The 27,083-nt window shown below is 37.2% G+C and overlaps 1 protein-coding gene across 3 annotated transcripts; it reads right to left on the reverse strand.

Annotated features, from left to right (window-relative positions):
• Positions 1-24,644, reverse strand: LOC142622662 (uncharacterized). Of its 3 annotated transcripts, none has more exons than XR_012841942.1 (5): positions 23,900-23,977; positions 23,524-23,588; positions 18,462-18,518; positions 446-622; positions 1-354 (listed from the first exon to the last, which is right to left on the reverse strand). XR_012841942.1 is itself a non-coding variant. In XM_075796183.1 (4 exons), exons 1-4 carry the CDS (start codon positions 23,973-23,975, stop codon positions 296-298), a joined length of 525 nt encoding a protein of 174 aa, XP_075652298.1. In that variant the 5' UTR covers positions 23,976-24,032; the 3' UTR covers positions 151-295. The 3 variants fall into 3 exon arrangements, 1 of the variants encoding a protein (XP_075652298.1); XR_012841941.1 differs by lacking the exon at positions 23,900-23,977 and adding an exon at positions 24,506-24,644 and having other exon boundaries at positions 18-354; XM_075796183.1 differs by having other exon boundaries at positions 151-622; positions 23,900-24,032.
• Between the last annotated feature and the right edge of the window lie 2,439 nt (positions 24,645-27,083).

Genomic DNA, 27,083 nt, shown 5'->3' on the forward strand with positions numbered 1-27,083 from the left:
GGAAATTTACTTCTTCATTAACCAATATTTTAAGGACATGTAACATCTTATTAAACCATAACGTATACGAAATTATCAAATGAATACATTATCAAATGAGACAATTTATTCTTACATACCAAGGACAAATTCATCAACAACAAAAAAAAAGATAACCAAGGATGCTACATTAGATGTGATGCTTAATTTTCTAAGCAACAGGTACTACACAAACACGAAACTTTGATAGTTTTTCGAAAACCTTCTTCTAAGACTCAACCAAACACCTAGCTTATTGCCAAGGATGTCCTCCACCTCATCCATTTCGCCGTTGACGGTTGCCTCCACCTCCTCCATTTTGACCACGAGGAAAGCCTCCACCTTGTGGAGGAGGAACCCGTTGACGGTTGCCTCCACCTCCTCCATTTTGACCACGAGGTAAGCCTCCACCTTGTGGAGGAGGAACCCGTTGACGGTTGCCTCCACCTCCATTTTGACCACAAGGAAAGCCTCCATCTCGTGGGGGAGGAGGAACACGATTGCGGTTACATACATTTTGTAGCACAAGTATAAACATATAAATAAAAAATATATATACTACGATATCCAAGATAGACGTAGTATGTTTTTTTTTCGAAGGGGCCTGGAAAAAAAAAAGTCAACCCGGATTAAAGATGTGAATTGTTCAAGAATACTAACTATGTAGTATAATGCATCAAAAAATAACAGATGTAGAAAATGTTGGAAAATAAATTAAGGGGGTAATACAATGAAAGAACAAAGTGATTCAGTAAGTCAACAAAAAAACTAATGACTTGGAGGCACAATCTATCCTCAGACAAAATTTTCCCTCACCCAAGAATTGCTAAAAGGTAACAAGAAATTTGTCCCCAAGATACAACCAAATTTATTGAGTTCTACAAATAGCAATTTTAGAAAAGACTTACACGATTTATAGTGTTTCTTAAGAAAGTTTTAGGAATTAAAGATATTGAAAATGAGAGTTACAAGCATTTGTATACTATGGGTAAAGTGTTATATCCGTCAAAAAATAGTTTCCAATGTTTACATAAATGTTTTTATTTCAAGTGGTACAACTTTTGGCTTAATAACTGCCAAATTCGTAAATTCTACATAATCTCATATAGCACTCATTCGTCCAAGTGTTGTACAAATTAACTTTCAAGAAATTTTGATGTAAAAGAACCTTGAAATCTTGTAAGTCTTGCATAGAACTCCCGTATAATCCAAGATTGTCTAAACTTTATTTTTCACTTGATTACCATTGCTTCTATCAATCTACCTTCTAAAGGGGAATTAAAACTTTTCACATAAAAATTGGGATTAAACATCATTTCATCTTAGTGTTGTCTCTTTCTTCTTAGTGAAGAGACTGCGGACGTTCTCTCCTTTTCTCTCAACTCGTTCTCCCTCTAATTCCTTTTTCTCATCAATTCCCATTCCTTCTTCTATTTTCAAGATCTACTCTTATTTCTTATCGGCCTGAATGTTATCTTAAATAGTCATTCTATGAAGATATCCCACTATGGAAGAAGATCCAATTGATTCAATCACTGCTCAGGCATCTAAGCTTATCTGGCTAAAAAATAAAATCAGCCTAGATGTAGTTCCTTCTTCCAAAGAATCTTCTAAGCTTCTACTTATTAGGAAGATCCTTTCCAAAAAATCTTTCCCTAAGACCCTTGTCAAAGAGATTTTTTTTTTTTTTTTTATACAAGATAGAATTTCCACTCTAGCCTAATCTAAATGTATATATGTGTGAAGCTCCCTCCTAGAGACTTGAACTCCGGCTCTTACCCCTCACATCCTACAAGCACTTATACTTGTGGAGTGACCATCGCACCAAGGGTGTGCGGTGGTTCAAAGATATTCTTTCAAAAGCCTGGAATGTGGTCAACAGAGTGGAAGTTTTTACAGTAGATAAAAATGTTTTTATGTTTTCTTTTAAGCATGAAGCTGATGTCAGACGAGCTTGGGATAGGAGGCCATGGATCGTCAAAGGAGAACATTTGGTTCTCAAACGATTGATCTGCCAAGGTCAATTTTACAACCACTAAATTTTGGATTCATGTCTTTGGTCTCCCTCTAGACAGGAGGAGCAAAGGAAATCTCCTCAAAACAGGAAGCACAGCAGGCCGAGCTCTAGAAATGGATTTCATTAGTCCTAATGTTGGGGTCTGGAGGAAACATGTAAGGGTAAAGGTAGAAATTGAGAGGGATCGTCTCCCCGATCTATGGATTCCATTTAAGTATGAAAAACTTGGTAACTTCTGTTTTGGGTGTGGATTATTGGGGCACGATATAAAGGAATGCAACGATAAGGTTTAATTGGTACAAAAAGAAGGAATTAAGCTCGGCTTTTATGGGAAGTGGCTCCAAGCTGACAATGAGGAATTCAAACCTGGATTCAATTTGGAAGGTCTAATTCACCATGGCTTAGTGCTTAGTGGCTAGTTTTAGTAGTGACAAGGTGAAGGTGGAGCATTCGGCCAACTTGAGGGAAGTTCCTCGATGGTTCCAAAATGGATTGAGGTATGCAATACATTCTCAACAGTCTAGATCGGAAGTTAAAGAGTTAACTTTAGATATAAACCGCTGGATCAATGAAGTTAAAAAAAAGTTTAAAAGTTGAAAGTAAAAAAAAATAAAGTTAATGATTTTGAAAAAGTGAAGATGATGTGAGAAGAATTGCATGGTACAATAGCCTTAATTATTGCACCAGATCCCAATCCGGCGCAAAATCAAAGTCTCCAAGAATAAACAAAATTAAAAATAGATTATATTTTTCTAGATTCTCATTGTGTGGATTCTAATGGCCGGACTTGCTCTCTTTTGGAAAGATGGGGTTGAATTAGAAATTGTGTTTAGATAAGAATGTGATTGTTGATCTTGTGTATTCTGATCCTCCAGATTCTCCGTGGATGTTATTTGCAGTCTACGATGCATATAGGAAAAATAGAAGGTCTAGATTCTGGGACATGCTCAAAAACTTGACAAAAGCCTATTTAGGTCCTTGGGTGATTATTAGTGACCTAAATTGCATCAAAAGAGCTAAGGAGAAAAAAAAGGAGGCAAATTTGTATCTGAAAGTTTTATCAACTGTCTCAGAGACTTCATATCTAATACAGGGCTAATTGACCTAGATTTCATAGGGCCATCCTTTACTTGGTTTAATCGTCGAGATGGACTAGCCAACATAAAGGAATAACTGGACCAGTGCCTTTGTGATCAATAATGAAAGCTTCTCTTTCCCAAGCCCGATGCCAAACATTTGTGCAATGCCAATTCAAATCATAATCCAATTTTACTTGATACCCACTTTAAGCTAGATAATCTAACTCGGCCATTCCGTTTTGAAGCTATGTGGACCAAAGATGAAGGAAGTAGAGATGTTCAAAATGCTTGGTGGGTGCAGGTGGAGGACTCTCATGGGTTCAAACTATCTATAAAAAAAAACTAGTAAAGATCTAAAGGTGTGGAATAAAAAAGTATTTGGCATGGTCAGGGAAAGAACTAAAGCTCTCCAGTCAGCGATATATGAGATACAACAAAACCCCCTGAAGTGGCTTAGAGAGAGGGATAGGAACACTCGATTTTTTCATCTCTCCACTCTTGTTAGAAGAAGAAGGAATCGAATTTCTGAAATAAAACTATAAAGCAGCTCTTGGATTAATAAAAGTGAAGATATCCAAAACTATTTTGTGGAGAATTTCAAACTTTCATACCAGTCCAGTCATCCAAATGGTCTAAAAAATTTGGAGAACCTAATAGAGCCAGGCATCTTAGAGAAGGAAAATAATGAGCTATGTAGAATTACCTCTAGGGAAGAAATAAGAAAGGTTTTTTTTGGGATGAAATTTTTGAAAGCCCAAGGTCATGATGGGTTTCCAGTCCTATTTTATAAACACTATTGGGATATCCCGGGGGATCTAGTTGTCTTAGCAACACAAAGCTTTTTATGAAATGGCTGGCTCTTGAAAAACCTCAACCAGGCATATATCTCTCTCATCCCCAATAAAAATGGTGCTTGTAGTTTCAATCATTTTAGGCCAATTAGACTTTGCAATGTATGCTATGAAGTCATTTCCAAAATCTTAGTAAAATAGATTAAAAGTTGACCCTGCTCAAGTGACCTTTGTGCCTAACAGATGGATTATTGAAAATGTGGTTCTGGCTCAAGAGATTGTTCATAGCTTCAAACAGACAGGTAAGAAAAAAGCTTATTTGAGTGTCAAGCTAAACTTTCATAAAGCTTATGATAGAATGGAGTGGAGGTTTCTTATTTTAGTTCTCAAAGCCTTTGGGTTTAATGAGAAATTCTCCAATTTAATTTACCAATGCATCTCTACTATCCAGTTCTCCTTGCTTTTTAATGGGGGTGTTTGCTCAAGTTTTACCCCTTCTCATGGTCTTAGACAGGGAGAACCTATATCCCCATATCTCTTTATTCTCAGCAGTAAGTCCTCATGAGACTTATTAAGAGGGAGATTAGCCAAAACAATTTGTCTAAAGTTAAAGTCACCAGTATGACCCCTCTTATTTCTAAGCTTTGTTACACACATGATGTGATTGTATTTTGTAAGGCCAAATCATTAGACCTGTTTATGCTTAAGAACTATCTAGTTAAATATTATTCATGGTCTGGTCAAATTAGTGTGGAGAAATTAGGAATGTTTCCTTCCAAAGGAGTTGGCAATCAATTTCTCAATCAGATCAAATTTTTTTGGGGTCTTAACATTCTTCCCCAATACACCACTTCTCTTGGAGTTCTGCTATTCTTCTCCAAAAATAGGTCCCAGGATCTAACATATGTGAAGGAGAAGCTAGAGAGCAAGCTTAGCAATTGGAAGAGGAAGAATTTATCTTGGGCTAGGAGGGCTACTCTTATAAAATACGTGGCTCAATCAATTCCAGCTCACTCAATGTCTGCCATTCAATTTCTGAAAAATATGTGTGATCAACTCAATGTTGTATTTCACATATTGCTGATCCTAAATAGGAGACTGGGGCTTACTGGATCCCAATCTCTTGGTCATCTTTATGCAAGCCGATAAAGGAGGGCGGCTTGGGTTTTTGGATGTTCTAGGATTTCAATTAAGTTCTCCTCTCCAAACTTGCCTGGTGGGTGCTTTTTGGAAAAGATTGCCTTTGTATCAACCTTCTTTGAGATAAATACAAAGTTTGTCATAATTGGCTTAATTATCATGCCTCTAGCAGATCTTCTCTCATTTGGAGAAGTTTAGTTGGCACAAAACAACTTATCTCTAATGCTGCTTGTTTTTTTGGTGGGTAATGGGAACTCTATCAAGATTTGGGAAGATCTATGGGTGCTTGATCTTCCAAACTTTATTCCTACTCCTAAAGCTAGGGTGTGCTCGAAGGAATTCTTGTTGGTTTCTCAAGTTTTGAATCAAAATCATGCAAGTTGGGATATGCATAAACTAAGGTGTTTGTTTGATGATTAAACTATTAATTATATTCTTCGTATCCCAATTTCTTCTGGTTTTTTTTTAGGATTGTTGTTCTTGGATTATGACAAGCTTAGGGATGATTGCAGTTAAATCAGCTTACTGGATTAGTAGAGGCTTTATTCCATTACCATCATTTGATCCCATGAAAGGCAGCATTTGGAAATCAAAAATTCTTGATAGATACAAAATGTTGTTATGGAGAGTAGCAACTAATTTTTTGCCTACTAAGGACAATCTGTGCAGATTTCTTGATGAAGGTGAATTGATCGGTGAATTGATCTATCCTTTATGTAACTCAGAGACTGAATCCATAGTTCATTTGTTTACTATGTGTCCTGTTGCCAAAGCTATCTGGTTCAATAGCCAGTGGGGATTGAGAACATAATTTCTAAGCATAGCCTCAACCTCAGATTTTATTCAATTCTTATTTGCTCCCCCTTTTATAGATAATTCAAATCGAAGTCAAAGGGAGGAATTCTTGCTGTTTGGTGCTATTCTATGTGATTTAATTTGGAGATTGAGAAAGTAGGTTCAGTTTAAAGGTTTGAAAGTTAGACAGGAGGATTTAGTCCCTAGGATCATGAAAGCAGTTGCAGAGCACAAAAATTCTAGAGTTCCTTTGGATTCCCTAGCTTCCTTGGTGGTGAGTGGTCCTCAAAATTGGGTCCCTCCAAATTGTTTATCTATTAAAATCAATGTGGATGGTGTTGTTGGCCCTCATTATTCATCTATGCCTGTAGTAGTTAGAAATTGGAGAGGGGAGTTAGTGTTTGCTTGCTCTCAAAAGTTGAACACCACCTTCCCTCTCCCGGTTGAAGCTAATGCAATTAAATGGATTTTGTTGCCGATGATGCGAAAAATCACCAAGTTGACAATCTCGTCTCACTGGATGGATGATCCTGCGGTGTGTCGTGTCTATGGTCCAAGCCTGCAAGAAAACTTGATAAAGAAGTGTAATACACTGGTGTGGTGTTTGCCAAAAACACTTCGATGCTTAAGTCAAAAAAGAACTGAATGATGTAGAGAGAAAGATGGCTTGGAGCAGTTTTTGGGTAAGTATTTGTGTGTACCTTTGGACTCCCCTTCTTTTGTAGTTGTTTTCCCGTCTTTATGGATAATGAATTTTGGCATTTATAGGCAACGGCTAGTGTGTCATGAATGGGGGCTCTGAAGTACACAGCTCACTCATTACCGTTGCTCTGTCTGTTACTTTTTATCATCAACGCACACAATAAATGCGTAACGCTTGTTTGGATCGTCATAGACACGGAATGACAATCCCGTGTTATTTTCGACTCATCAGCTGCCCCCTGTTCGTATTCTTGTCTTTAAGACGAGGCAAGAACATATTCGTCCATCGCTTCGTGTTATGTGTTTGGCGCATTTATTGCAAATCAACGTCTTATTCGCTGCACGCCACGTGTATGGTTAGGATGTCTCCTTCGTGTTAGCGAATCTCGACCTTCCTGCGCACATTCTTCAGTTTATTTTTCCTCTTTCCCTCCTTTTCTCTTTTACCATTTTTTGCTTCTTGTTTTCCTTATTTACAACATTTCAGCTGCTCTAGAGCCTCCTTTTTCATTGAGCCTTCCTCGTTTCCTCCTCATCTTCTGGTAAGTCTTTCACGTTTCTCTTTCTGTTTTCATTTTTTAATGGTAGACTATTTTGTGGACTGTCCTTCAATCTCTTTTCTCTTTGCTCGTTTGCGTGGTTTGTTTGAGGTTGTAGGTAAACAAGGCCCCGAGGTTGGGCTTTTTGTAGATAAGGATTGCTCTTTTAGGTTCACCTTGCATTCCCTCCTTCCTTTGGTTCATCATTCTATGGGGATTGCCCGACCTTTGATGATGTCTAGGGAGGGTGAGGTTAGGTCTAGTGAACTTGAAACAGGTTTATCTTCATCCAAGGATCGTAAGGCTTTTGAGGTCACTTCTCCCTCAACTTTCTATAATGCTTGGAACGTCCGCTGTGTTTTGAGGGGGAAAGATAAGGGTGGGATTAAGAGTAGGTTTCAATTCCCTTCATTAGTCAAGGTTAAGATTCCTAGTGGCAATGATAGGGCTTGTCGTTCTTATGCTAACGAGGTGTGCTTCTTTGAGGCAAACTTTGTCAGTGGTCTTCATTTTCCCATCCATCCCTTTCTCAGGGAGCTATTCAACCATTTGTCGCTTGCTCCCGCCTAACTAGTCCCCAACTCATGGAGGATAGTTATTTCCTGCATGGTGGTGTGGATGTCAATTAATGACGGTGACACCATTAGGATGGATGAATTTTTGCATCTATATCACCTGAGACACTCTAGGGATCTTGGTTATTAGGAGTTCAAACCCTAGGATAAGAGTTCAAGGCTGATTCTTGAATCCCCGTCTTCTCTCTGAAATTGGAAGACGAACTTTTTCTTCATCTTTGGTGAAGGTTGGGAGACTGTTCTTGGTAAGGATCCGAGTGAAGCTCCCAAGTTGCTTCATAGTTGGGGGACCCCTGTGTCTAATGCGTCCCTTATTCATTCTCGTGTTTGCGTGTTTCTATGCTCGTGTTGTTTTATAAATCCACTATGTCTTTTTGTAGGTAAAGTTCATCCTAAGCTGAAAAGGCAATATCACGCTCGTCTAGAGAAGGTTAGAAAGTATTTGGAGATCGTCAAGGATTTTGACGATCTCATCTCCCCCCAATTTTTATATTTTCATTTTCTTGGTTTGAAACCCTCCAGCAAGGTTCGAAAGGATATTGAGACCGTCAGGATAAGTGAGTACGCCAATGATATTTTCTTCTTCTTCTTCTTCTTCTTCTTCTTCTTCTCTCTCTCTCTCTCTCTCTCTCTCTCTCTCTTTATATTTATATATATATATATATATATATATATATATATATTCCATTTTTTTTTTCAAATAGGAATGACAACCAAATTCAACAAAGCAAAACTTGCCAAGGTTCAGGAGAAGAAGGCCATGACTAGTCTGTCTGGTGGCCTTCTGTTAAGGAAATGCCAAAGAAAGAGCGAACCATCCAAGGATGATGTTATGGTGACTTCCCCTGTGGCTAAGTTTCAAGACCGCCACTCTGCCTCACCTTCTTCTTCCTTGGAGCTGATCGTCTCACCTGGGGAGGCTTTAAGACCAAAGCCATGAGTAAGGTCTCGATTGCTTCTTTTTGGGAAGACGGAGGGGCTGCTACGTAGAAGGCTCATGATGTGATCTCCGTGGAGGATCTAGAGCCTTTGATGGGAAGACCTTCTCCCGAGTTGATGTCATCACACGTTCATAAGCTCATGCATGTATGCGTTCTTCTTATGCGCACATTTTTTTTAATTTGTCACCTATTTGTCGTCGTAGGTGCTAGGAGAGTCCTTGTACATCTCTGAAAAGTAGTTGGACTATGATAAGAAGTTAATTGAGGCCCAATCTAGGATTGCTTCACTTTCTACCGAGAACGAGTCATTGACAATCCAGATCTCCGCTCTTACTGACAAGGTTAAGAAGGGCAAGGATCGTCTAAAGACTTTGGAGGAGAATATTGACACTGAGAAGGCATCTTCAAAATTTAAGGATAGACAAATGGATGAAGCCCTCATGGAGGTCAACAAGGCAGGTTTTGAAGCAGTGGAGAAGTTTAAGGCTTTTGACGAGTTTTTGAATAGGCTCTACGACTACTATGTGGATGGTTTCGAGCTCTTTCGTAAGTATCTGGTGAAGCATCATCCTGAGATGGACTTATCTCAACTCGACATGGAAGAGGTGGAGAAGGAAGTTTTAAAGGATCATCCTTTTAAGGCTACCATGGAAGAACTTTTGGAGGGTCATCCTTCTAGAGTGGCGATGGAGGGCGAGATCCTAACAGATGTAGCTAAAAGCATCCCTACAGATCCTTCCCTCCCTAGTCTTCCTTGACGATTTTCCTTATTTTTGCAAGGCAAAGACATTATATCCCCCTTCTTTTGGCGCTTGTTGTTTTGAGCATATCTACTTGCCTTTTTCCTCCTTTTTTTTTTTAGCAATATTTTGAAGAACCTCTTGAGCTTGTCTATTTTGAGTGCACAATTTATGAATTTGTTTGGAAATTATTTTTACGACGATCCTGTTGAATGTTGCTGAAGCCATTTCCAAGTCGCATGAAAGGGTCATATATTTTTATCTTCTCTTTTAGGTCACATATGAGTGATGATGTTATTTTCTAAAAACATTCTTCTAACTCATGTATGAATGACATTTTAATAACATTGTTGTAGGTCATGTATGAATGATGATATTTTTTTTGGCCACAAATGAGTGACGATCTTGTTGTGTTTAATAACATTAGTCTAAGTCATGTGTGAATGACGATCTTGTTATGATTAATAACAATATTCAAAGTCTTGTGTGAATGACAATCTTGTTATGTATTAATAACATTATGCTAAGTCATGTATGAATGACGGTCTTATTATGTATTAATAACATTATTTTAAGTCATGTATGAATGACGGTCTTGTTATGTATTAATAAAATTATTTTAAGTCATGTATGAATGACGATCTTGTTATGTGTTAATAACTTTATTTCATGCATGAGTGGTGTTTGTTAATACGTATTAATACTTTTCAACGTCATGTATTAATGACAATTTCGCCAATGGTTCGTAATGGAAGAATCTGCTATGTATAATTCCTGAATAATACTTCTGCATATGTTTTATTGATAGAGAGACAAAACATTCATTCGTCTATGTAAAGCAGATAACAATAAAAATAAAAAAATAAAAATAAATATTGTAAACATTTTGGAATACTTGGGGACTATTCTTACTGGTAGTATCTCTTTAAGTGTTCTCTGCTCCATGGACGAGGTAGTTCTTGGCCGTCCAGGGTCTTCAAGTAATATGATCCCTCTCTAGAGTGACGAATGACTTGGTAGGGTCCTTCCCATGCTGAGCTTAGCTTCCCTTAGGACAAGTCCTTTGTTGCCTGCGAGACTTTCCTAAGGATGAGATCACCTATGTTAAATCTTCTCACCTTCACCTTCTTGTTGTAGTATTTGGCCATTGTTCTCCTGTACTTTTCCATCCATTTCGAAGCTTCGTCTCTCACCCCGACAACCAAATCCAAATTATTGTTAAGTTCTTGGTGATTCCTCTACTCTTCGTATGCTTTGACCCAGATGTTCGTCAATCCTATTTCTATCGGTATGACAACTTCAGTTCCAAATGTCAGTCTGAATGGTGTTTCTCTCGTTGGCACTCTTGTGGTCGTCCTGTATGCCCATCAAACTTTAGACAGCTCTTCTGGCCATACCCTTTTTGCCCCCTCAAGTCGAGTTTTGATAATTTTGAGTAGAATTCTGTTGGTCACTTCTATTTGACCATTAGCTTGAGGGTGTCTTGGAAAAAAATAGTGGTTTTTGATGCCTAAATCTTGCAGGCAACCGGCCTTCAACAGATACCTTATTATACACTTGCAGTACACGAAAGGGTGAGCATAGTCTAGTAGACGGAAAAAAAACCAACCTGTCTTTATTTGTTAAAAGCAGGTACTCTTCCATAGCTGCTACTTCCATACGCCGATCGGAGGTCTCGGAGACTGAACTCACCGGGATGTAGAAGAGCTAGGACCTAGGAGACAATCCCCCTTGACCCTCTCTTTTCTTTATTCATATAGGAAAAATTCGCCGTAGGGACATCTCTCAATAGAAGAGAATTCGGCTAGTCAGGCCGGACAAGCAAACTCACTTAGGCAGCTACAAGCGCAAGGGGAAGGGAGGAAGCTTTGGGGCATCAACGGGATCCATAGGGTAGGCAACCAGCCATAGGGGAGGAGGCCTTTGAGACATAGACAAAGGGAGACAGAGGAATTTCTTACTTTATTAGCACCCGGGCACTTACTCCATACAGTCGGGCCCTTCTTCCTCCAAGGGAACGATGGGATCCACCCTATGCTTCCCATTTCGTAGTTCGCTACGAGAATACGGCGCATGGACCGTACTTGAGCTTCGGATCAATGTCCTCAGAAGCAAGGAGTGTGCCCGCGTGTTTCAACGAGAACACCGAAAAAACCTAATTCAGCTCCACGTAAGATAGCCAAAGTACGGTTGAGCAATCGACATGATATATTTGCTCACATTCCAGGCGAAGGTCATAATTTGCAGGAACATTCTATGGTCTTAATAAGAGGAGGTAGAGTGAAAGATTTGCCAGGTGTGAAATCCCATTGTATTCGAGGAGTCAAGGATTTGCTAGGAATTCTAGATCGAAGAAGAGGCAGATCAAAATATGGTGCGGAAAAACCCAAATCGATATGAATGGAAGATGCCTCTGGAACTTGTTTTTCTCGGTCAGTCGAGGGAACAACCACAACGTTACGCCCCAAAATAGAACTATACGGAGCCCTTCCGAATAACCTATACCTATAATGGAGTCTACTACACTCTTTCTTGGCTAGTGTAGTAGACTTCATTCGCTCGTGGAGGTGAGTGGAGGAAGAATCAAAAAATAGAAAGGTATTGCTTATAATAGTTGCTCGTTCATAAATTCACTCGACCACTTGTAAGTCTTGCTACATACACTACACGACACGAGTCTAGGGTGAAGTTGAAGCAAACACAGTCAAGTGAAGTCGACTTCACAAGTGATTCAACATACCATATGGAAATAATAAAGGAGAAAAGGGTCTCACCCAGGTGGCTCCCGCTAGGTAACGACTTCAAACTCAAACAAAGAACGTTCTTCTCCAAGGCATAAGTAAAAGAAAGTGATGTATGTATCTAATGCAAGACCTGTCGATAAACTAAGGCTACGACATGAAGGAAGGCCAGAAAAACTACAGAACCATGCCCACCAGAGCTTAAGGAGACCGAAGGGACTTGCGGGAGAAAATCGAAAGATAGGTAATCCATATGGTGAAACATGAGAAAGACGGATTGCAACAACTTAACCGGATGAGACATCTCTTATTTACAAAACTGTGCCAACGTGTGCCTACATTGTAAGTATATTTTATTTACCAGTTCCGGGAAGAGAGATTTTTTGAATAGAGAGATGATTTTAGGCGCGGCATGTTCCCTTTGGCTATATAATCGTGTGGTTTTTGGAAATTTAAAACCCGATTTCCTCCATAAATTCTCCGATCCAAATGGCAAAGAAGTTTCCATATTTATACCTTTTCTTGTTCGAGGGGCGACCGTCTGTTGAACTACCAAAGAAAAAGGGTAAACCAATGTGATCATGACATTGTAGGTGTTTGCGATGGGACGGATGTGACTTCCCTCAGTTGGTTTGGGTGGCATAGCCCATTACGGAAGTTTCTTCCATAAAAAGTTGGTAATCTTGGCTTCTGTGATCATCTTTGTTGGTTTGACTTCGACACACTTCGTAAAGTAATCGATTGCGACGATGAGGAACTTGTACTACTTTCTTCCTATGGGAAACGGTCCCATTATGTCGATTCCTCATTAAGCGAAAGGCCATGGAGCAATTATCGGCATCATTGGCTCACTTGGTCTCATTTGGACATTGCCGAAGCGTTGGCACTAGTCACATGCTTTGACGAGGTCATATGCATCCTTCTGTAGCATTGACCAGTAATATCCTGCTCTAAGTGCTTTTCCCGCCAAAGATCTCGCTCCTACGCAGTTACCACAGACATCTTTGTGTATCTCTCGAAGTACGTAGTTGGCTTTTTCCTTGTTGACACAACAGAGATAGGGGAGAAAGTATCCTCATCTGTATAGGGCATCGTCAATAAGGACAAAGTGAGTAGCTCTGATTTGTACCTTTTGTGCTTCGTTCCTGTCTTTTGGGAGTTGACCTTCTTTCAAGTAACAGATGATGGGGGTCATCCATATGTCATGTTCTTTTATCTTCATCACTTGTTCTCCCTTTGTGTTGAGCTGCCCCCTTATTTCCATGCACAACTCTGGAGATATGCCATGTTCATTTGATGAGGTTAGACATGCTAAGAAATTAGCTTTAATATTCTTTGCACAAGGGATTTGGTGGAACTCGACACTGTTGAAGTGTTGTAGGAGTTCTTTGATGATCTTCAGATACTTCTACATTCTTTCCTCCTTCGCTTCATAATCTCCTTTTACTTGGCCAACTAGAAGATGAGAATCGGCTTGGACGATGAAGGTCTTGGCTTTAAGGACTCTTGAAAGACTCAATCTTGTTAGAAGTGCTTCATACTCAGCTTCATTGTTGGTTGTTATGAACTACATTCTAACCACTTACATCAGAATTTCTCCTTCAAGTGATATGAGGACCACACTTGCTCCTCCGGCCTTCTTAGTGGCGGACCCATCTATCTGGACCGTCCATGTCTTCTTTTGGGGCTCTTCTTCTTCTTGAGGATAAGTGAATTCTGCAATAAAATTAGCCAAGACCTAGGCTTTGATTGCTACTTAAGGCTAATATTCTATGTTAAACTGGCCAAGCTCTATAGCTCATTGGACGAGGTGCCCTACTGCGTCTATCTTGTTCATTGTCTTCCTTATCGATTGGTCTATCATGATGACGATTGGATGTGCCCGAAAGTAGTGGCGCAGTTTTCTGGAAGCGGTTACTAAGGCAAAAGCAATCTTTTCTAACCTTGGGTAATTTGCTTCAACTCACTAAAATGCTTGGCTGGTGTAGTATACCGACCTTTGCACGTCTTCCTCTTCTTTGATCAGTGCCGAGCTTACTGCTGTGTTAGATACTGCCAAATAGAGTTGTAGCTTTTCTCCTGTTATTAAAGGGCTTAACAATGGTGGCTGTGTTAGGTACTCTTTTAACTTCGTCAAGACTTCCTCACATTTGTCTGTCCACCAAAAGGCCTTCTTCAAGACCTTGAAGAAGGGTAGGCACTTGTATGTCGCTCGAGAGGTGAATCTGTTTAACGCTGCAACTTTTCCTGTTAAACTTTGTACTTCTTTTACGATTTTAGGGGACTTTACCTCCATTATTGCATTTATCTTGATTAGATTTACCTCTATGCCCTGTAGAGATACCCTGAATCCCAAGAATTTCCCTGATGAGATAGCAAAAACACACTTTGAAGGGTTTAGTTTCATCTTGTACTTACGCAGTGTGTCAAAGGTTTCCTTCACGTCATCCAAGTGATCCGCTTCATCATTGCTCTTCACCAACATATCATCTATGTACACTTTCACATTTCTTCCTATCTAATGAGAGAACATGCAGTTCACCAACCTCTGGTATGTGACCCCCGCGTTCTTCAATTCGAAAGGCATCACTTTGTAGTTGTATAACCCTTGGCTAATGATGAATGAGGTCTTCTCTTGATCTTCCTCATTCATCATGATCTGATTGTAGCCAGAGAAGGTGTCCATGAGCTTAAAAGTTTGTGTCCAATAGTTGAATCCACTAGTTGGTCGATCCTGGGTAAAGGGAAGCTATCCTTTCAGCATGCTTTGTTGAGATCTGTGAAATCGACACACATTCACCACTTGCCGTTGTTCTTCTTTACCATCACTACATTGGCTAGCCACTCAGGGTAGAATACTTCCCTTATGAAGCCAGCCTCTAAGAGTTTTTCAACCTCCTCTGCTACTGCCTTATTGTGTTTAGGTGTGAATATTCTTCGTCTTTGCTGCACTAGTCTACACTCCGGATTAACATTAAGACGATGCTAGATGACTCCTCTGTTGATTCCTGGCATATCTTCGTGCTTCCAAATGAAAATTTCTTAGTTCTCTCTCAGGAACTTTGTTATCTTCGTCTTCTCTGGAGCTGAGAGGGCTGATCCTATTTTCAAGACTTTGGACGGATCCCCAAATACGACCTCAATTTCCTATGGTACTTCTAATGATTCAGGTACTGGTTTAGGTTTGTCTATCATCCATGTGTGGTTTTCCCCTGATGTTAGGGCAGTTTGATAGTATTCTCTTGCTAAGACTTGGTCTCCTCTAATTTCTCCTATGCCATGGGCTGTAGGGAATTCGACCTTTAGGTAATAGGTCGACGTTGCCGCTTTCAACTTGTTAAGCGTTGGTCGTCCAAAGATGACGTTGTATGTTAATGATCAATCTACCATGAGAAAGTCAATCTCCTTGGAGACTTGTGCTGAGTAAGTGCCCGCAATTATGGTTAGCTTAACAACACCTTTGGGAATAACCTAGTCCCCGGTGAAACTTACCAATGGGAAAGTGAATGGTCGTAACCTTTCCTTGTTCAACTTCATTTGTTGGAAGGTTGGTAAATAGATGATGTCTGCTGAGCTTCCATTATTTATCAGTACCCGATGCATGTTGAACTCTTCCATCCTGAGCATTAGAACTAGCGGATCGTTATGGTGCTGTCTAATGCCACAAGCATCCTTCTCAAAAAAGACGATTTTTGGTTCGCTGTATCTAGGCATTTTTTAAGGTGGGAACAGTGAGCGTACATTGTTTACTTCTCGGGCATACGCCTTCTTCAGTGATTTGGAGGATCCTCCTGGCACCAATCTCCTAAGATCATCCTTATTTCTCCTATGGGTGCCTTATTTCCCCCCGTTTCTGGCTCATTTCCCTTCTCATCCCTCTGTTATCTTCTATACGGCTCCACTCTTTGTACAAACTTCTACAACTTTCACTAACGGGTTAGTTTTTCTACTTGGTCCTTCAAATGCCTGCATTCATTAGTGTGATGCCCGTGATCCTAGTGGAATCTGCAGTACTTACTTTTGTCTCTTACTTCTGCTGGGGCGTGAATGGGTCTAGGCCATTGTAGAGCTGGTTTTTCCTTTATCTGCATCAATACTTGCTCGATAGGCATCACTAGAGGATTGAAACTAGTAAACTTAGGTCATTGATCTAGGAGGTTCTTCTTTTTGTTCAGTGCATGTCCAATACCTCGTGTTTCCTTTTTTCTATCAAGGTTGTGACTGGTTCCTTCATCTCTTTTCCTTTTAGTCATCACTCCTTTGGCTATTACTGCATCCTCTGCATTCATATACTTCTGGGCCTTGTGAAGTAATTTTGCTATTGTTTCGATGGACTCTTGGTGATTGAGAAGAAGAAACTCCTAGTAGCAATCCTGCTTGGAAGGTCGTCAGGATCACTTGGTCTTCCGCTTCGTCCGCCTGCAACAACTCTTTATTAAAGCGCATCACGTACTGTCTCAGTGATTCTCCTTCCGCCTGGCGTATGTTGAAAAGGTGCCCAGTTGGTTTCTTGTGTCGTTGTCCGCCAATAAAATGGCGAAAAAAGCCTTTGCTAAATTGATCGAAGTTTGCAATGGTGCCTAAAGGCAGTTTGTCGAACCACACCCTGGTTGCACCCCTCAGCATTGTTGGGAAGGCCTTACACATTACTTCATCTGGAGTCATCTGTAAAAGCATTAAAGTCTTGAACGACTCAATGTGATCCAAGGGATCTTTTGAGCCATCAAAGGACTCCAATTGGGGAAGACGAAACATCGATGGAAGTGGACGGTTCAATACTTTTGTGGTGAATAATGAATTCGTCCTTCGGATCATTCCGTCCAAGTTCTCCCCGACTCTGTCTTTTACCGCATTTCTAAGTTCATCCATCTCCCTTCTCATATTGCAAAGCTCACTCTCCATTCTGGACGAGTTTTCTTCTGGCGTTCTCGTCCTCTTGTTCGCTTGGCTATCCGATCCTTCCTCATTATGGTTTCCTTCGATCCTCCAACGCTCTTCTTCATTCTGGTTCCCCATGATCCGCTATCATTCCTCATTCTAGGATTTGGCAGCTCTCCCCAGCTCTTTATTCTAGCGAGTCACTTCTTCCAAGGTGGCAGTCAGGGCTTGGATTTCTTATGCAACTTATTCAGCATCCGTCTCCTGCTACGAGGTTCTCTTTTGTCACTTAGGGAAGATGGATTTGAATGATCAGCAATCCCACAGACGGTGCCAAACTAATGATGCGAAAAATCACCAAGTTGAGGACCTTATCTCACTAGATGGACGATCCCGCAATGTGTTGTGTTTATGGTCCAAGCTTGCAAGAAAACTTGAGAAAGAAGTGTAATACATCGATGTGGTGTTTTCCAAAAACACTTCGATGCTTAAGTTAGAAAAGAACTGGATGATGCAGAGAGAAAGATGGCTTGGAGCAGTTTTTGGGTAAGTATTTGTGTGTACCTTTGGATTATGTTGTCCCCTTCTTTTATAGTTGCTTTCCCATCTTTATGGATAATGAATTCTGGCATTTATGGGCAACGGCTAGTGTTTCATGAATGGGAGCTCTGAAGTACACAGCTCACGCGTTACCGTTGCTCAGTCCATTACTTTTTATCATCAACGTACGCAATAAATGCGTAACGCTTGTTTGGATCGTCATAGACACGGAATGAAGATCCCGTGTTATTTTCGACTCATCAGTTGCTATCATCTAATTTAGAGGCCTCGTCCATCCTCATTGAGACAGATTCTTAGGTATGCTGTGATGCCCTTGTTAATTCTACCTCGACTTCTCCATGGAGGATTCGTTCTATTTGCTCAGACATACAGGCTTGTTTTCTAACTCTCCTAATGTTTCTATTTTTCAGGTGTCTAAGCTTGCCAATGTAGCAGTCCATATATTAGTTAAGTGGTCTCTCAAATGTAATGTTTTTTTGCTCTTTTGATGTGGATAACTAGCCCTCCTGCTTTGAGTCTGTAATCACGATTGAAGCTTGTTCCTTTGTATAGCTCTTCTTTTTTCTTTGGTTAATAAAGTTTTTCTTTCATTAAAAATATGTACACACATACACACACACACACACAAAAATATCCAATAGAAAATCAAATATGTAGAACTTTAAATAAAGTTAGTACTATAAAGTATAAAGTAAATAAATGAGCTTTTTTTTATAGAAGATTTTAATTCTACTTTAACATAATCTAAGTATAAATGTATATGAAGGTCCCTTTGGGAGAGTTGAACTCTGGCCTTCCCCCCCCCCCCCCCCTTCTCTCACTCCACAAGTATTTATACTTGTGGAGTGATCATCAAACCAAAGATGCATGGTGGTGTGAATAAAATAGCATGATGGTGTACTCTAATTAAATTTCCAAAAATAGTATAGACAAAGAAGACAAACCACTTTTGCATTTCCTCCAAAAATGATTTTCCCTAAGAAGCTCTTCGTCCAGTCAGTCTGCAAAAGATATAAAGGGGAAAAAGTAAACCCATATTAAACTCATATTGCTCATGTCAAATAATCATGAAAACTACCATATATGGTTTATTGGTTTTATAGTAGAGTTTATGAGGTGCCTCTATATTAAAATATCATTCTCTCTTTCTTGTGTATATGTTTATTTTTTTTATAAAACAAAAATAGTGTAGCATGTATGTCTAATAGAGCATTCACATTAGCCTCCTCAAATTTTTAGCTAACTAACCCAAAAAACTCTATTGTTTCTAATTTAGCTATCCATGTTTTTTACGTTCATACATCAGCCTCAATAATATATTTTTTCTCTTCTCTTAACATAGACCACTGTATGGTAGTATACCACCACAGCCCCACCATATACAACAAATCCATGGCACAACCATATATCAACACTACAGTACCACCATCAGAATACCCGACAAAACCCACGTTGAAAATCTCATTACAATCACAAAACCCACATCAAAAACTTCATAAAAAAAAATTGAACAAACACATACCCAACCACTAAAGCACCGCCACAACAGCACCACCATTAGAATTTGCCACAACACCACCCATCAAAATCCCAACAAAACCCACATCAAAGACCCAGCAAAACCACAAAACCCACAAAAAAATCCCACCAAAACCATAAAAGCCACATAAAAAAACCCCATCAAAATCAAACCCAACCACCACACACCACCGCCATGAAACCACCATAAAAAATCCAACAAACCCAAAACCCACATGAAGAACCCATCAAAACCAAACAAACCCAACCACCACCACCACCACCACAGCACCACCATGACAGAACCACCACGACACCACCATCAAAAACCCAATAAACCCAAGCCAACAAAACACACACACACACACACACACATAGGGGGAGGGGATAAGATCTTAAAAAAAAAAACTGACAGTGGTGTATATCCAAAAGAGCCTAACTTTTGAATAAACATAAATGTTAAGATATGATTTTTTTTTTTTTTTTTTTTTTGGTTATAACTAGCGAGGAGTAGTAACACGCCACAAGTAGCGTGTGACTGCTCCTTGTTAAAATTTTTGGACTAGTTTGATGAGATTGATGTGTGGGTTTTTTTTTTTTTTAATCTTTAGATATATATTTGTTGAAATATTAAAATAGCTACACTAATGTAAATGCTCTTACAAACTCACAAATACATTAAATAAATAAATAAAATGGAACTGAAATTATGACTTCAAATTACAATTTTCAACTTAGAAATCATGATCTTTAAGTCACGATTTCAATTATTTTTTGTATGTATTAGTGTATGTGTAAAAAAATTCCTATATATATATATTGGAGGAAAAAACTAAGCATAATGCATTATAACTAGTCATTACATAATAGACATGAACAGATGTACTAGATATGCAATATTAAAGAAAGAAAAAAAAAAAAAAAAAGATATGCAATATTTTGGGGGGAAATTAAACAAAGGAATATTTTATAATTGAAAGATAATATCAGAAAATTTAGTTTATATTCAAAGAAAATGACTTGTGGATGTATTAAGAACGATAGGTCAATCTTACAATACTTTGGAAACCAATAGTGGAGTACTCTCTCTTATTACATAATAACGAAGTCTCATTAATTAAATTCATGCTATGACCGGGTAATTATTGGGTAGTCCTTTTTTATACAAGATAGAATTCTACTCTAGCCTAATCTAAGTATATATGTATGTGAAGCTCCCTTCTAGAGACTTAAACATCGGCCCTTGCCCCCCACACCCCACAAGCACATATACTTGTGGAGTGACCATTGCACTAAGGGTGTGCAGTGGTAATTATTGGGTACTCCTAAAATATCATAAATGCGTACTCCCCCCTTTCACATAATTGTGAGTCCTACTAATTAAATTTATGGTGGAACTCACAATTCATGTAAGAGGGAGAGCACGCATTTATGGTACTCCTAGAGTATCTAATAATTTTCTGCTATGACCCATTATTAATATGAGAGAATAAATTGTGCCATTACTGTTGAGGTCATTAAGGAGAAAAGAGTTGAGGTTAGCTGGTGGAAATTAATTTGGTTTGAGAGATACTACGTCCACAACATTTTTACAATATTTTCATAATAAATCATAGGTGGTTAGTTGTTACTGGTTCAAATTTGAACCTAACATTAAGATTACTTTTTTGCCCCAACAATAATAACCAGTAACAACCTGTCACCCTGCCACTTATGATTTGTTGTAAAAATGTTGTGAACATATTATTTCTCATTTGGTTTCAAAGAGCCATCGTCAATCATGCCTTCATTAGATGGCTAGCCATATTGAATAGATTTCCTACGAAGGAAAGAGTGTTGCACTAGGGATTTAATGGTGACATTAATATATATATATATATATATATATATATATATAGAAAATTCAATTGGATTCCAAATTGATTTCAATTGTGGACTAATTTTAGGTCATGTGTCCACTAAAGTTTTTTAATTTTTGTGTCAAGTACGTGAATGAGTGCAAAATAATGATACTAATAGTCCAATAGTAATGAAATAAAATAAAAATAAAAATAAAAACCAATCATATATCTTCCCAACAAGAATCATTACACTTTCTATCTTATTAAAAATTATAATAAAAATGATCATAATTATATTTAACTTAGGTAGGAATTTTAATATGTATCTAATTATGTATATTTTTTCTAATAATTCAATCAATTGTGTATATTTTTATGATTAATAAAAGTGTTTATTTTTAAATACATACATGCATATGTATGAGTTACATGCTAATGTATATTATATATAGAAACAAGTTTAAACAAATTACAAATAGATCATCTCTTCTTTTTATTTTTATTTTTCTAGAAGAATTGGGAGGAATGTCATGAATTTGGGCTTAGTGAGACATCCTAATTTCTGTTGGGATGAGATCATAGCACATAGTGAAATGCATTTTAAAGGGCAATAAACTTTGATCTAATGTGTTTAGAATAGCCTTAATGCCTTATGGTTTGTTGTTTACCATATAAGTTCAATCACATCAGCCTTGGTAAAATACAAAAAGTAACAAGTTTTACACAATTTATTCTAAAAATTCCTGACATCAAATAGGTTAAAATCATGTAAATTTACTTCATTGCTACTGTGACCGTGTAAATATACACGTTTACTGTAGTTTTGTATTTTATATTTTATTAATTTTTCTCTTTCTCTCTCTTATATGTCTGTCTCTTCCCTTCATCTCTCTCTCTCTTCTTTCTCCATCTCTCTCCTTCTCTTCATCTAAATAATAGAGAAATTTTCTACAAATCCACCCACATGGTCCAACCACCACCACAACCCATTATATTACATGATAATCAAATCAAAAAAATCAACCAAAAATCAAAGGAAAATCAAATCCAAAATCAATAGAAAATCAAATTAAAAATCAATCCAAACACATCAATGGAAAACCCATCAACCCTTAAATGGAAAACTCATCAACTTAAACCCAAAATCAAGCTCAAACGCAAATCGTCATTGTCGCCAAGTATGTTGTTCTTATTCCCTTGAATGTCCGTTTCAAAAAGGAATCGGTGATCCGGTAAGGAATAGAGAGGTGGAGGTTGTAGCTCTATGTGAGAGAGAGCTCAAAGGAGAGAGAATATAAGGCAAATTCTTAAGAGAAAGAGAGAAAGTTATTTTGTGTGAATGGATGAAATGGGAAAGAGAGAGATAAGAGGAAAACTATGTGAGTGATTGTGGTTTAGGATGAGTGAGAACTAAGAGAAGAGATACTTTGAGAGTTGAAAGGAGACTAGAGAGAGAGCTAAAAAGAGGTGTACTGTATAATTAATTAAGAGAAAGGAGAGGAGAAGAAATTAATAATAAAAAAAGAATAAAAATTAATATTTAAATAGAATAGAGAGTATAATTTTTTTTTTTTTTTAGAAATAATTTCAACATGCTGCTAACGCTGCAGTTTGAACCCTTTCCCCCCTAAACCCCCAAGTACTTTGTAAATGGGGAGAGGCCAATTCGGCTACAAGGCCATTGACAAATAGAGAGTATAATTGATAAGCTAATGTGGGTAGTTTTAAAAAGTGGCTATGTAAAATAGAAAAATAGGTTCTTATACTAAAATAGACAAGAATTTTTATCGGACTGCTGCACAACAAAATAATTGGGGAAATTGCACTTACTCCCTTAAACTATATCCCTTTTTACACTTATCTCTCTAAATTATGAGAATGCGTACTTACACTTCATAAACTATACCATTTTTTACACTTACCCCCCTAAAGACCTAAACTATAAGAATGCACATTTACACTTATCCCCTTAAACTATACCCCTTTTACAATTATCCCCCTAAACTATGAGAATGTAAATTTACTTTTCTAAACCCTAAAGAAATGATGTGCTTCATCAATGTAGAACTGGTTACGAAGTAACTGTGTTTTTCAAATGATTAAGTGGGAAGTTAGAGGAAGAACAAAAGCTGAAGTTGTCGAAACACCTCAGTACATGCCAACATTTAAGCTGGTATGATTCAGGGGTGTTTTTGTACCGGACTACATTCTGGCATGGTAAATATAGGTTGTGCTGGCTAATACGATACAAAATCGCCCACTTTAATAAATAGCAATTTATACTCATTTTTAGAGATAACTTTTCAACATTACGTAGAAATTCTCAAGAATGCTACTTGAAGAATTCTTAGCTTAGTTGTATCCTAAAGACAAATTTACAATAACCTTTAGCATTATCCTTAATAGGGGCAAGTATTGTTTAAAGACAACTAAGCTTAGTGCTTCTAAGCCTTTGTTCGTCAATTATTTTCTTGTTCTTTCCATTTTGTATGAGAAAATTTCCCAACACTGGCCAAATTTCAAGAATTGCATATCTCTCAATTGCAAGTGATATGCTCCAAGTTACAAGCTAGTAAACACTCATTGAGAAAGAATAAAATAAAATAAATAGTCTTAATTATTGTGAGAAAAATATAAGAGAACATACTAAACACCCAACGATCGCGTCAATTATAATCTTTGTCAAAGAAAAACCTTCCATATCCACAAGATCTGCAATTGAGGAAAAAAGTAAATCAAATTACAGATGCGTTAACTAGTGCCGAAAACTAAATAGGAAATCAACATATAATAGACAAATAAAATCAAATGTTTAATATTAAAACAGAAAAGTAGTTTTCTCAAAAAACAAAAAAAAAAAACTGAAAAGTATTAAAGAACTGAAAAATGAAAACGGGGTACAACTGTACAATCTATTACGTCGTCCCTGAAAATTATAAGAGAAAGAAGACACCGTCTTTACTTTTGGGTAAGTTGCATTAAGATTTAAGGCTGGCAGCTGGTATTTTTGGGGAAATTCTTACATGTTCCTTGAGCAGGAGGGAGCATTGCTCCCAAAGCACCGAAGTATTTCTTAATTTTTTGAGTTGACCAAAACATCCCACATAGATTTCTATCTTAATCCTTTAAAAAAAAAAACACTCACGTATTGCTAGCTAGATTATAAACATTACCCCATTTTATCCTATTAACTCAAATAAAAGATCTAAAACTCGAATCCTACTTATATAAAAAATTAATTAATATCTTAGCTTGATAAAATGAGTAATTATCATGGATTATAAGGATTTTATTAACGAATGATTTTAAGAAAACTCTTATAAGGAAAAAAAAATACACTCGGTTTTATTTCTCGTAAAAATGGTATAAAATGTTTTTCTAAAATAATTAATTAATTAATAAATGTTCTAAAAATACTAAACTTAAAAAAATAAATAAATAAAAAGAAAGCAAGAAGAAGATATAAAAGAAAGAAAGAAACATTCCCTCGTTCCCTTTCTTGTCACCAAGAAACCAATAAGCAGGCCCATCCAAAAAATAAAAATAATAAAGCAAGCAATAACTTTGTTGGAATAATGAGAGAGAGAAAGAGAGAGAGTACGGAGGCACACAGATCCCATACTCCTCACCTGAGAGAGAGAGTCCGAACGGGTTATGATGGATATGCTTGCGCCTTGCGCAAGGCTATCTATTAGTCCTCACCTTTGAGAGAGAGAGAGAGAGAGAGAGTAAGAGGGCGAAAGAGAGAGAGCAACGACCTTAATATATATATATATATACAAATAAAGAACAATGTGGACGAACAACAAGAAGGAACAACAGCTAACAATGTGGAATAGGGTCGGGTACTTACCGTACAAAATCAAAATGTACAATATATACACATAATGTGGATTTTGATGTACATCACTGTGGACAACCAACATTTGTAATTCCATTTAGGATGTTAAAAGGATCAAAATCTCTCATGTTCTTCGAAAAGGGAATAATAAGCTAGTCTATTTGTTAGCTAAACATGTTTTAGGCATTGTTGGTCTTTTTGTTTGAATTGAAGAGACTTGTTTCATTGAATGAGTTCTTCTCCATGATGCATATGCTCATTCTTGTTCTTAATTAAATTCATAATATTCCCATTAAAAAAAAAAAAAAAAAAAGCAGACGACCACCTACTAAAAATGTAAAAAATGTTTTCCATTAATGATTTTGTTTTAAATGACATCTTACATGTTACAATAACTTTACTCTCCATTTGCTTTGGAGGAAAACGCATGTTAATGATAAATGTTTTTCGTGAATAAGCCTTCGTATGAGAGTTTATAAAAGAATAGAATGCAATGATCATAAAAGAATGGAAATTAATAGAATGAAATGAAATGTATTTAAGTAATGGAAATGAATATAAAATAAATCAATGCAATGGAATTAAGTAATCTTGATTGGATATTTTAAAATAAAGGAATTGAAAGGAATATAAGATAAATAATTAACCTTATTTGAGAGTAACATAAAGGGAATAAAAAATAGAATATTGTGAAAATATTACTATTAAACCCCTATTTTAAAATAAATTGTTGAATATATAGAGCCATTTTGGGAGTTTTAATAATAAAAAATTCATTAAATCTAATTCTAATTACTTCCAATTTTGGTGGGAATGAAAATTTGAAATTTTGAGAAAATAGAGAAGAATGAGTGTTCCTTACTACCCATTCCATTATCTCACACTTAAACCCCCCAAATAACTGAATAAGAAAGTAGACTTTTCATTTCCTCCATTAAAACTCCCCCAACAAGAGAAGGAAAATAATATTATAAAAATATTCTTTTCATTCATTTCCCTCTTCCCAAACGAACCATAATGGAAAATAAAGCTAATATGGTGGAAATTAAGCATTTTCTGGAATATTGTTATTGTTGTTGTATTTAATACCTATGGGAGGGCTGAGGACTAAGGTACCGTCCTCGAAGATGAACTTGCTAGCCCAAGCATAAAAACAAAACCAAATCTCGAGGATCTCACTTACCTAAGGAGGACAAAGAGACCAAATGGCAGCCGGTACCTCAAAAAGCCTAAGGTAAGGGAGTAAATGACAAATGAAGAGTACAAGACATGTAGGGGTGGAGGAAGGAAGTTTCCTAAGGGAGACACCTTCCACATTCGCATTCAATGCTCTGCAACAACTTAGCTGGCTGCATTAATGAGGAAATGACACCTGAACAGTGACTTCATAGCTCACAGCTCTTTCTACCACCTCTAGAAGGGTCCTGATGGGACAAACATCTAAATTGTTCCCCTGAGACATACAGATGGAGGGTTGAGATGCAATGGAAGAGACTATACAAGGAGAGGAACATTCTAGAAAGAAGGGATGAATATTTTCCAAGAAAAAAGACATAAAGAGAGAGAGAACAAAGGATCACTCTGTGACAAAGATAATCCTTACTTATTAATGAGAGATCTATCCTCAAACCTGCCTGAAGAAGAGTTTATACTGAATTGTCATTTTTTTCATTCATGTTGATTGCCTCGGTTCTATTGGTCTTATGCTTGTGATTTTCAAAGCATTGCAATTGATTCGGAAGTCCACTCTCTTAAAAATTCATTGTATTGAGTTTGGTTTGAAGGACTGGGAGCCACTATTCTAAGTGGACTTGGGCTTTCTTTTTTAGTCCTCACAATACCAATATACAACGTGCTTTCATATATGGCTGAGAATAAGTATATTGAAGTTATAAAGGTATTTAATTTTTCAAATTAAAATCATGTTGCCAAAAGTATTAACATGTTTTTTAAAAAATTGTTGTTTATTTTAAATCATTTTATTCATCTACTATATTTTTAATAATCATGGTCACATCATGCTTGTATCTTGTGACTCAATAATTATTAAGATAGTTTATTCTAATTGAAACTCTATTATAGAAATTAAAAAAAATTAAATACTACTTCAATTAAAATTTTATTATCAAAGTTTTACGAGTTTTAAAAGAAATTGTATTGTTAACTTTGAATGATTTTTAATCATTTAACATATATTGGTTTAAAAATCTTGCAAAATAAGCTTCCATCTCTTGACTAAGATAATTTTCTTCATATATCTTTACTATTTTTTTTTTATCATTCAATTCTATTGATATCAATAAAAAAATAATAATAATAATTTATATATAATTCTTATCTAACCTGTGCATCCCACGGGCTACTTC

This window comes from Castanea sativa, chromosome 1 (genome assembly GCF_040712315.1).
Source record: "Castanea sativa cultivar Marrone di Chiusa Pesio chromosome 1, ASM4071231v1".
NCBI lineage: Eukaryota > Viridiplantae > Streptophyta > Magnoliopsida > Fagales > Fagaceae > Castanea > Castanea sativa.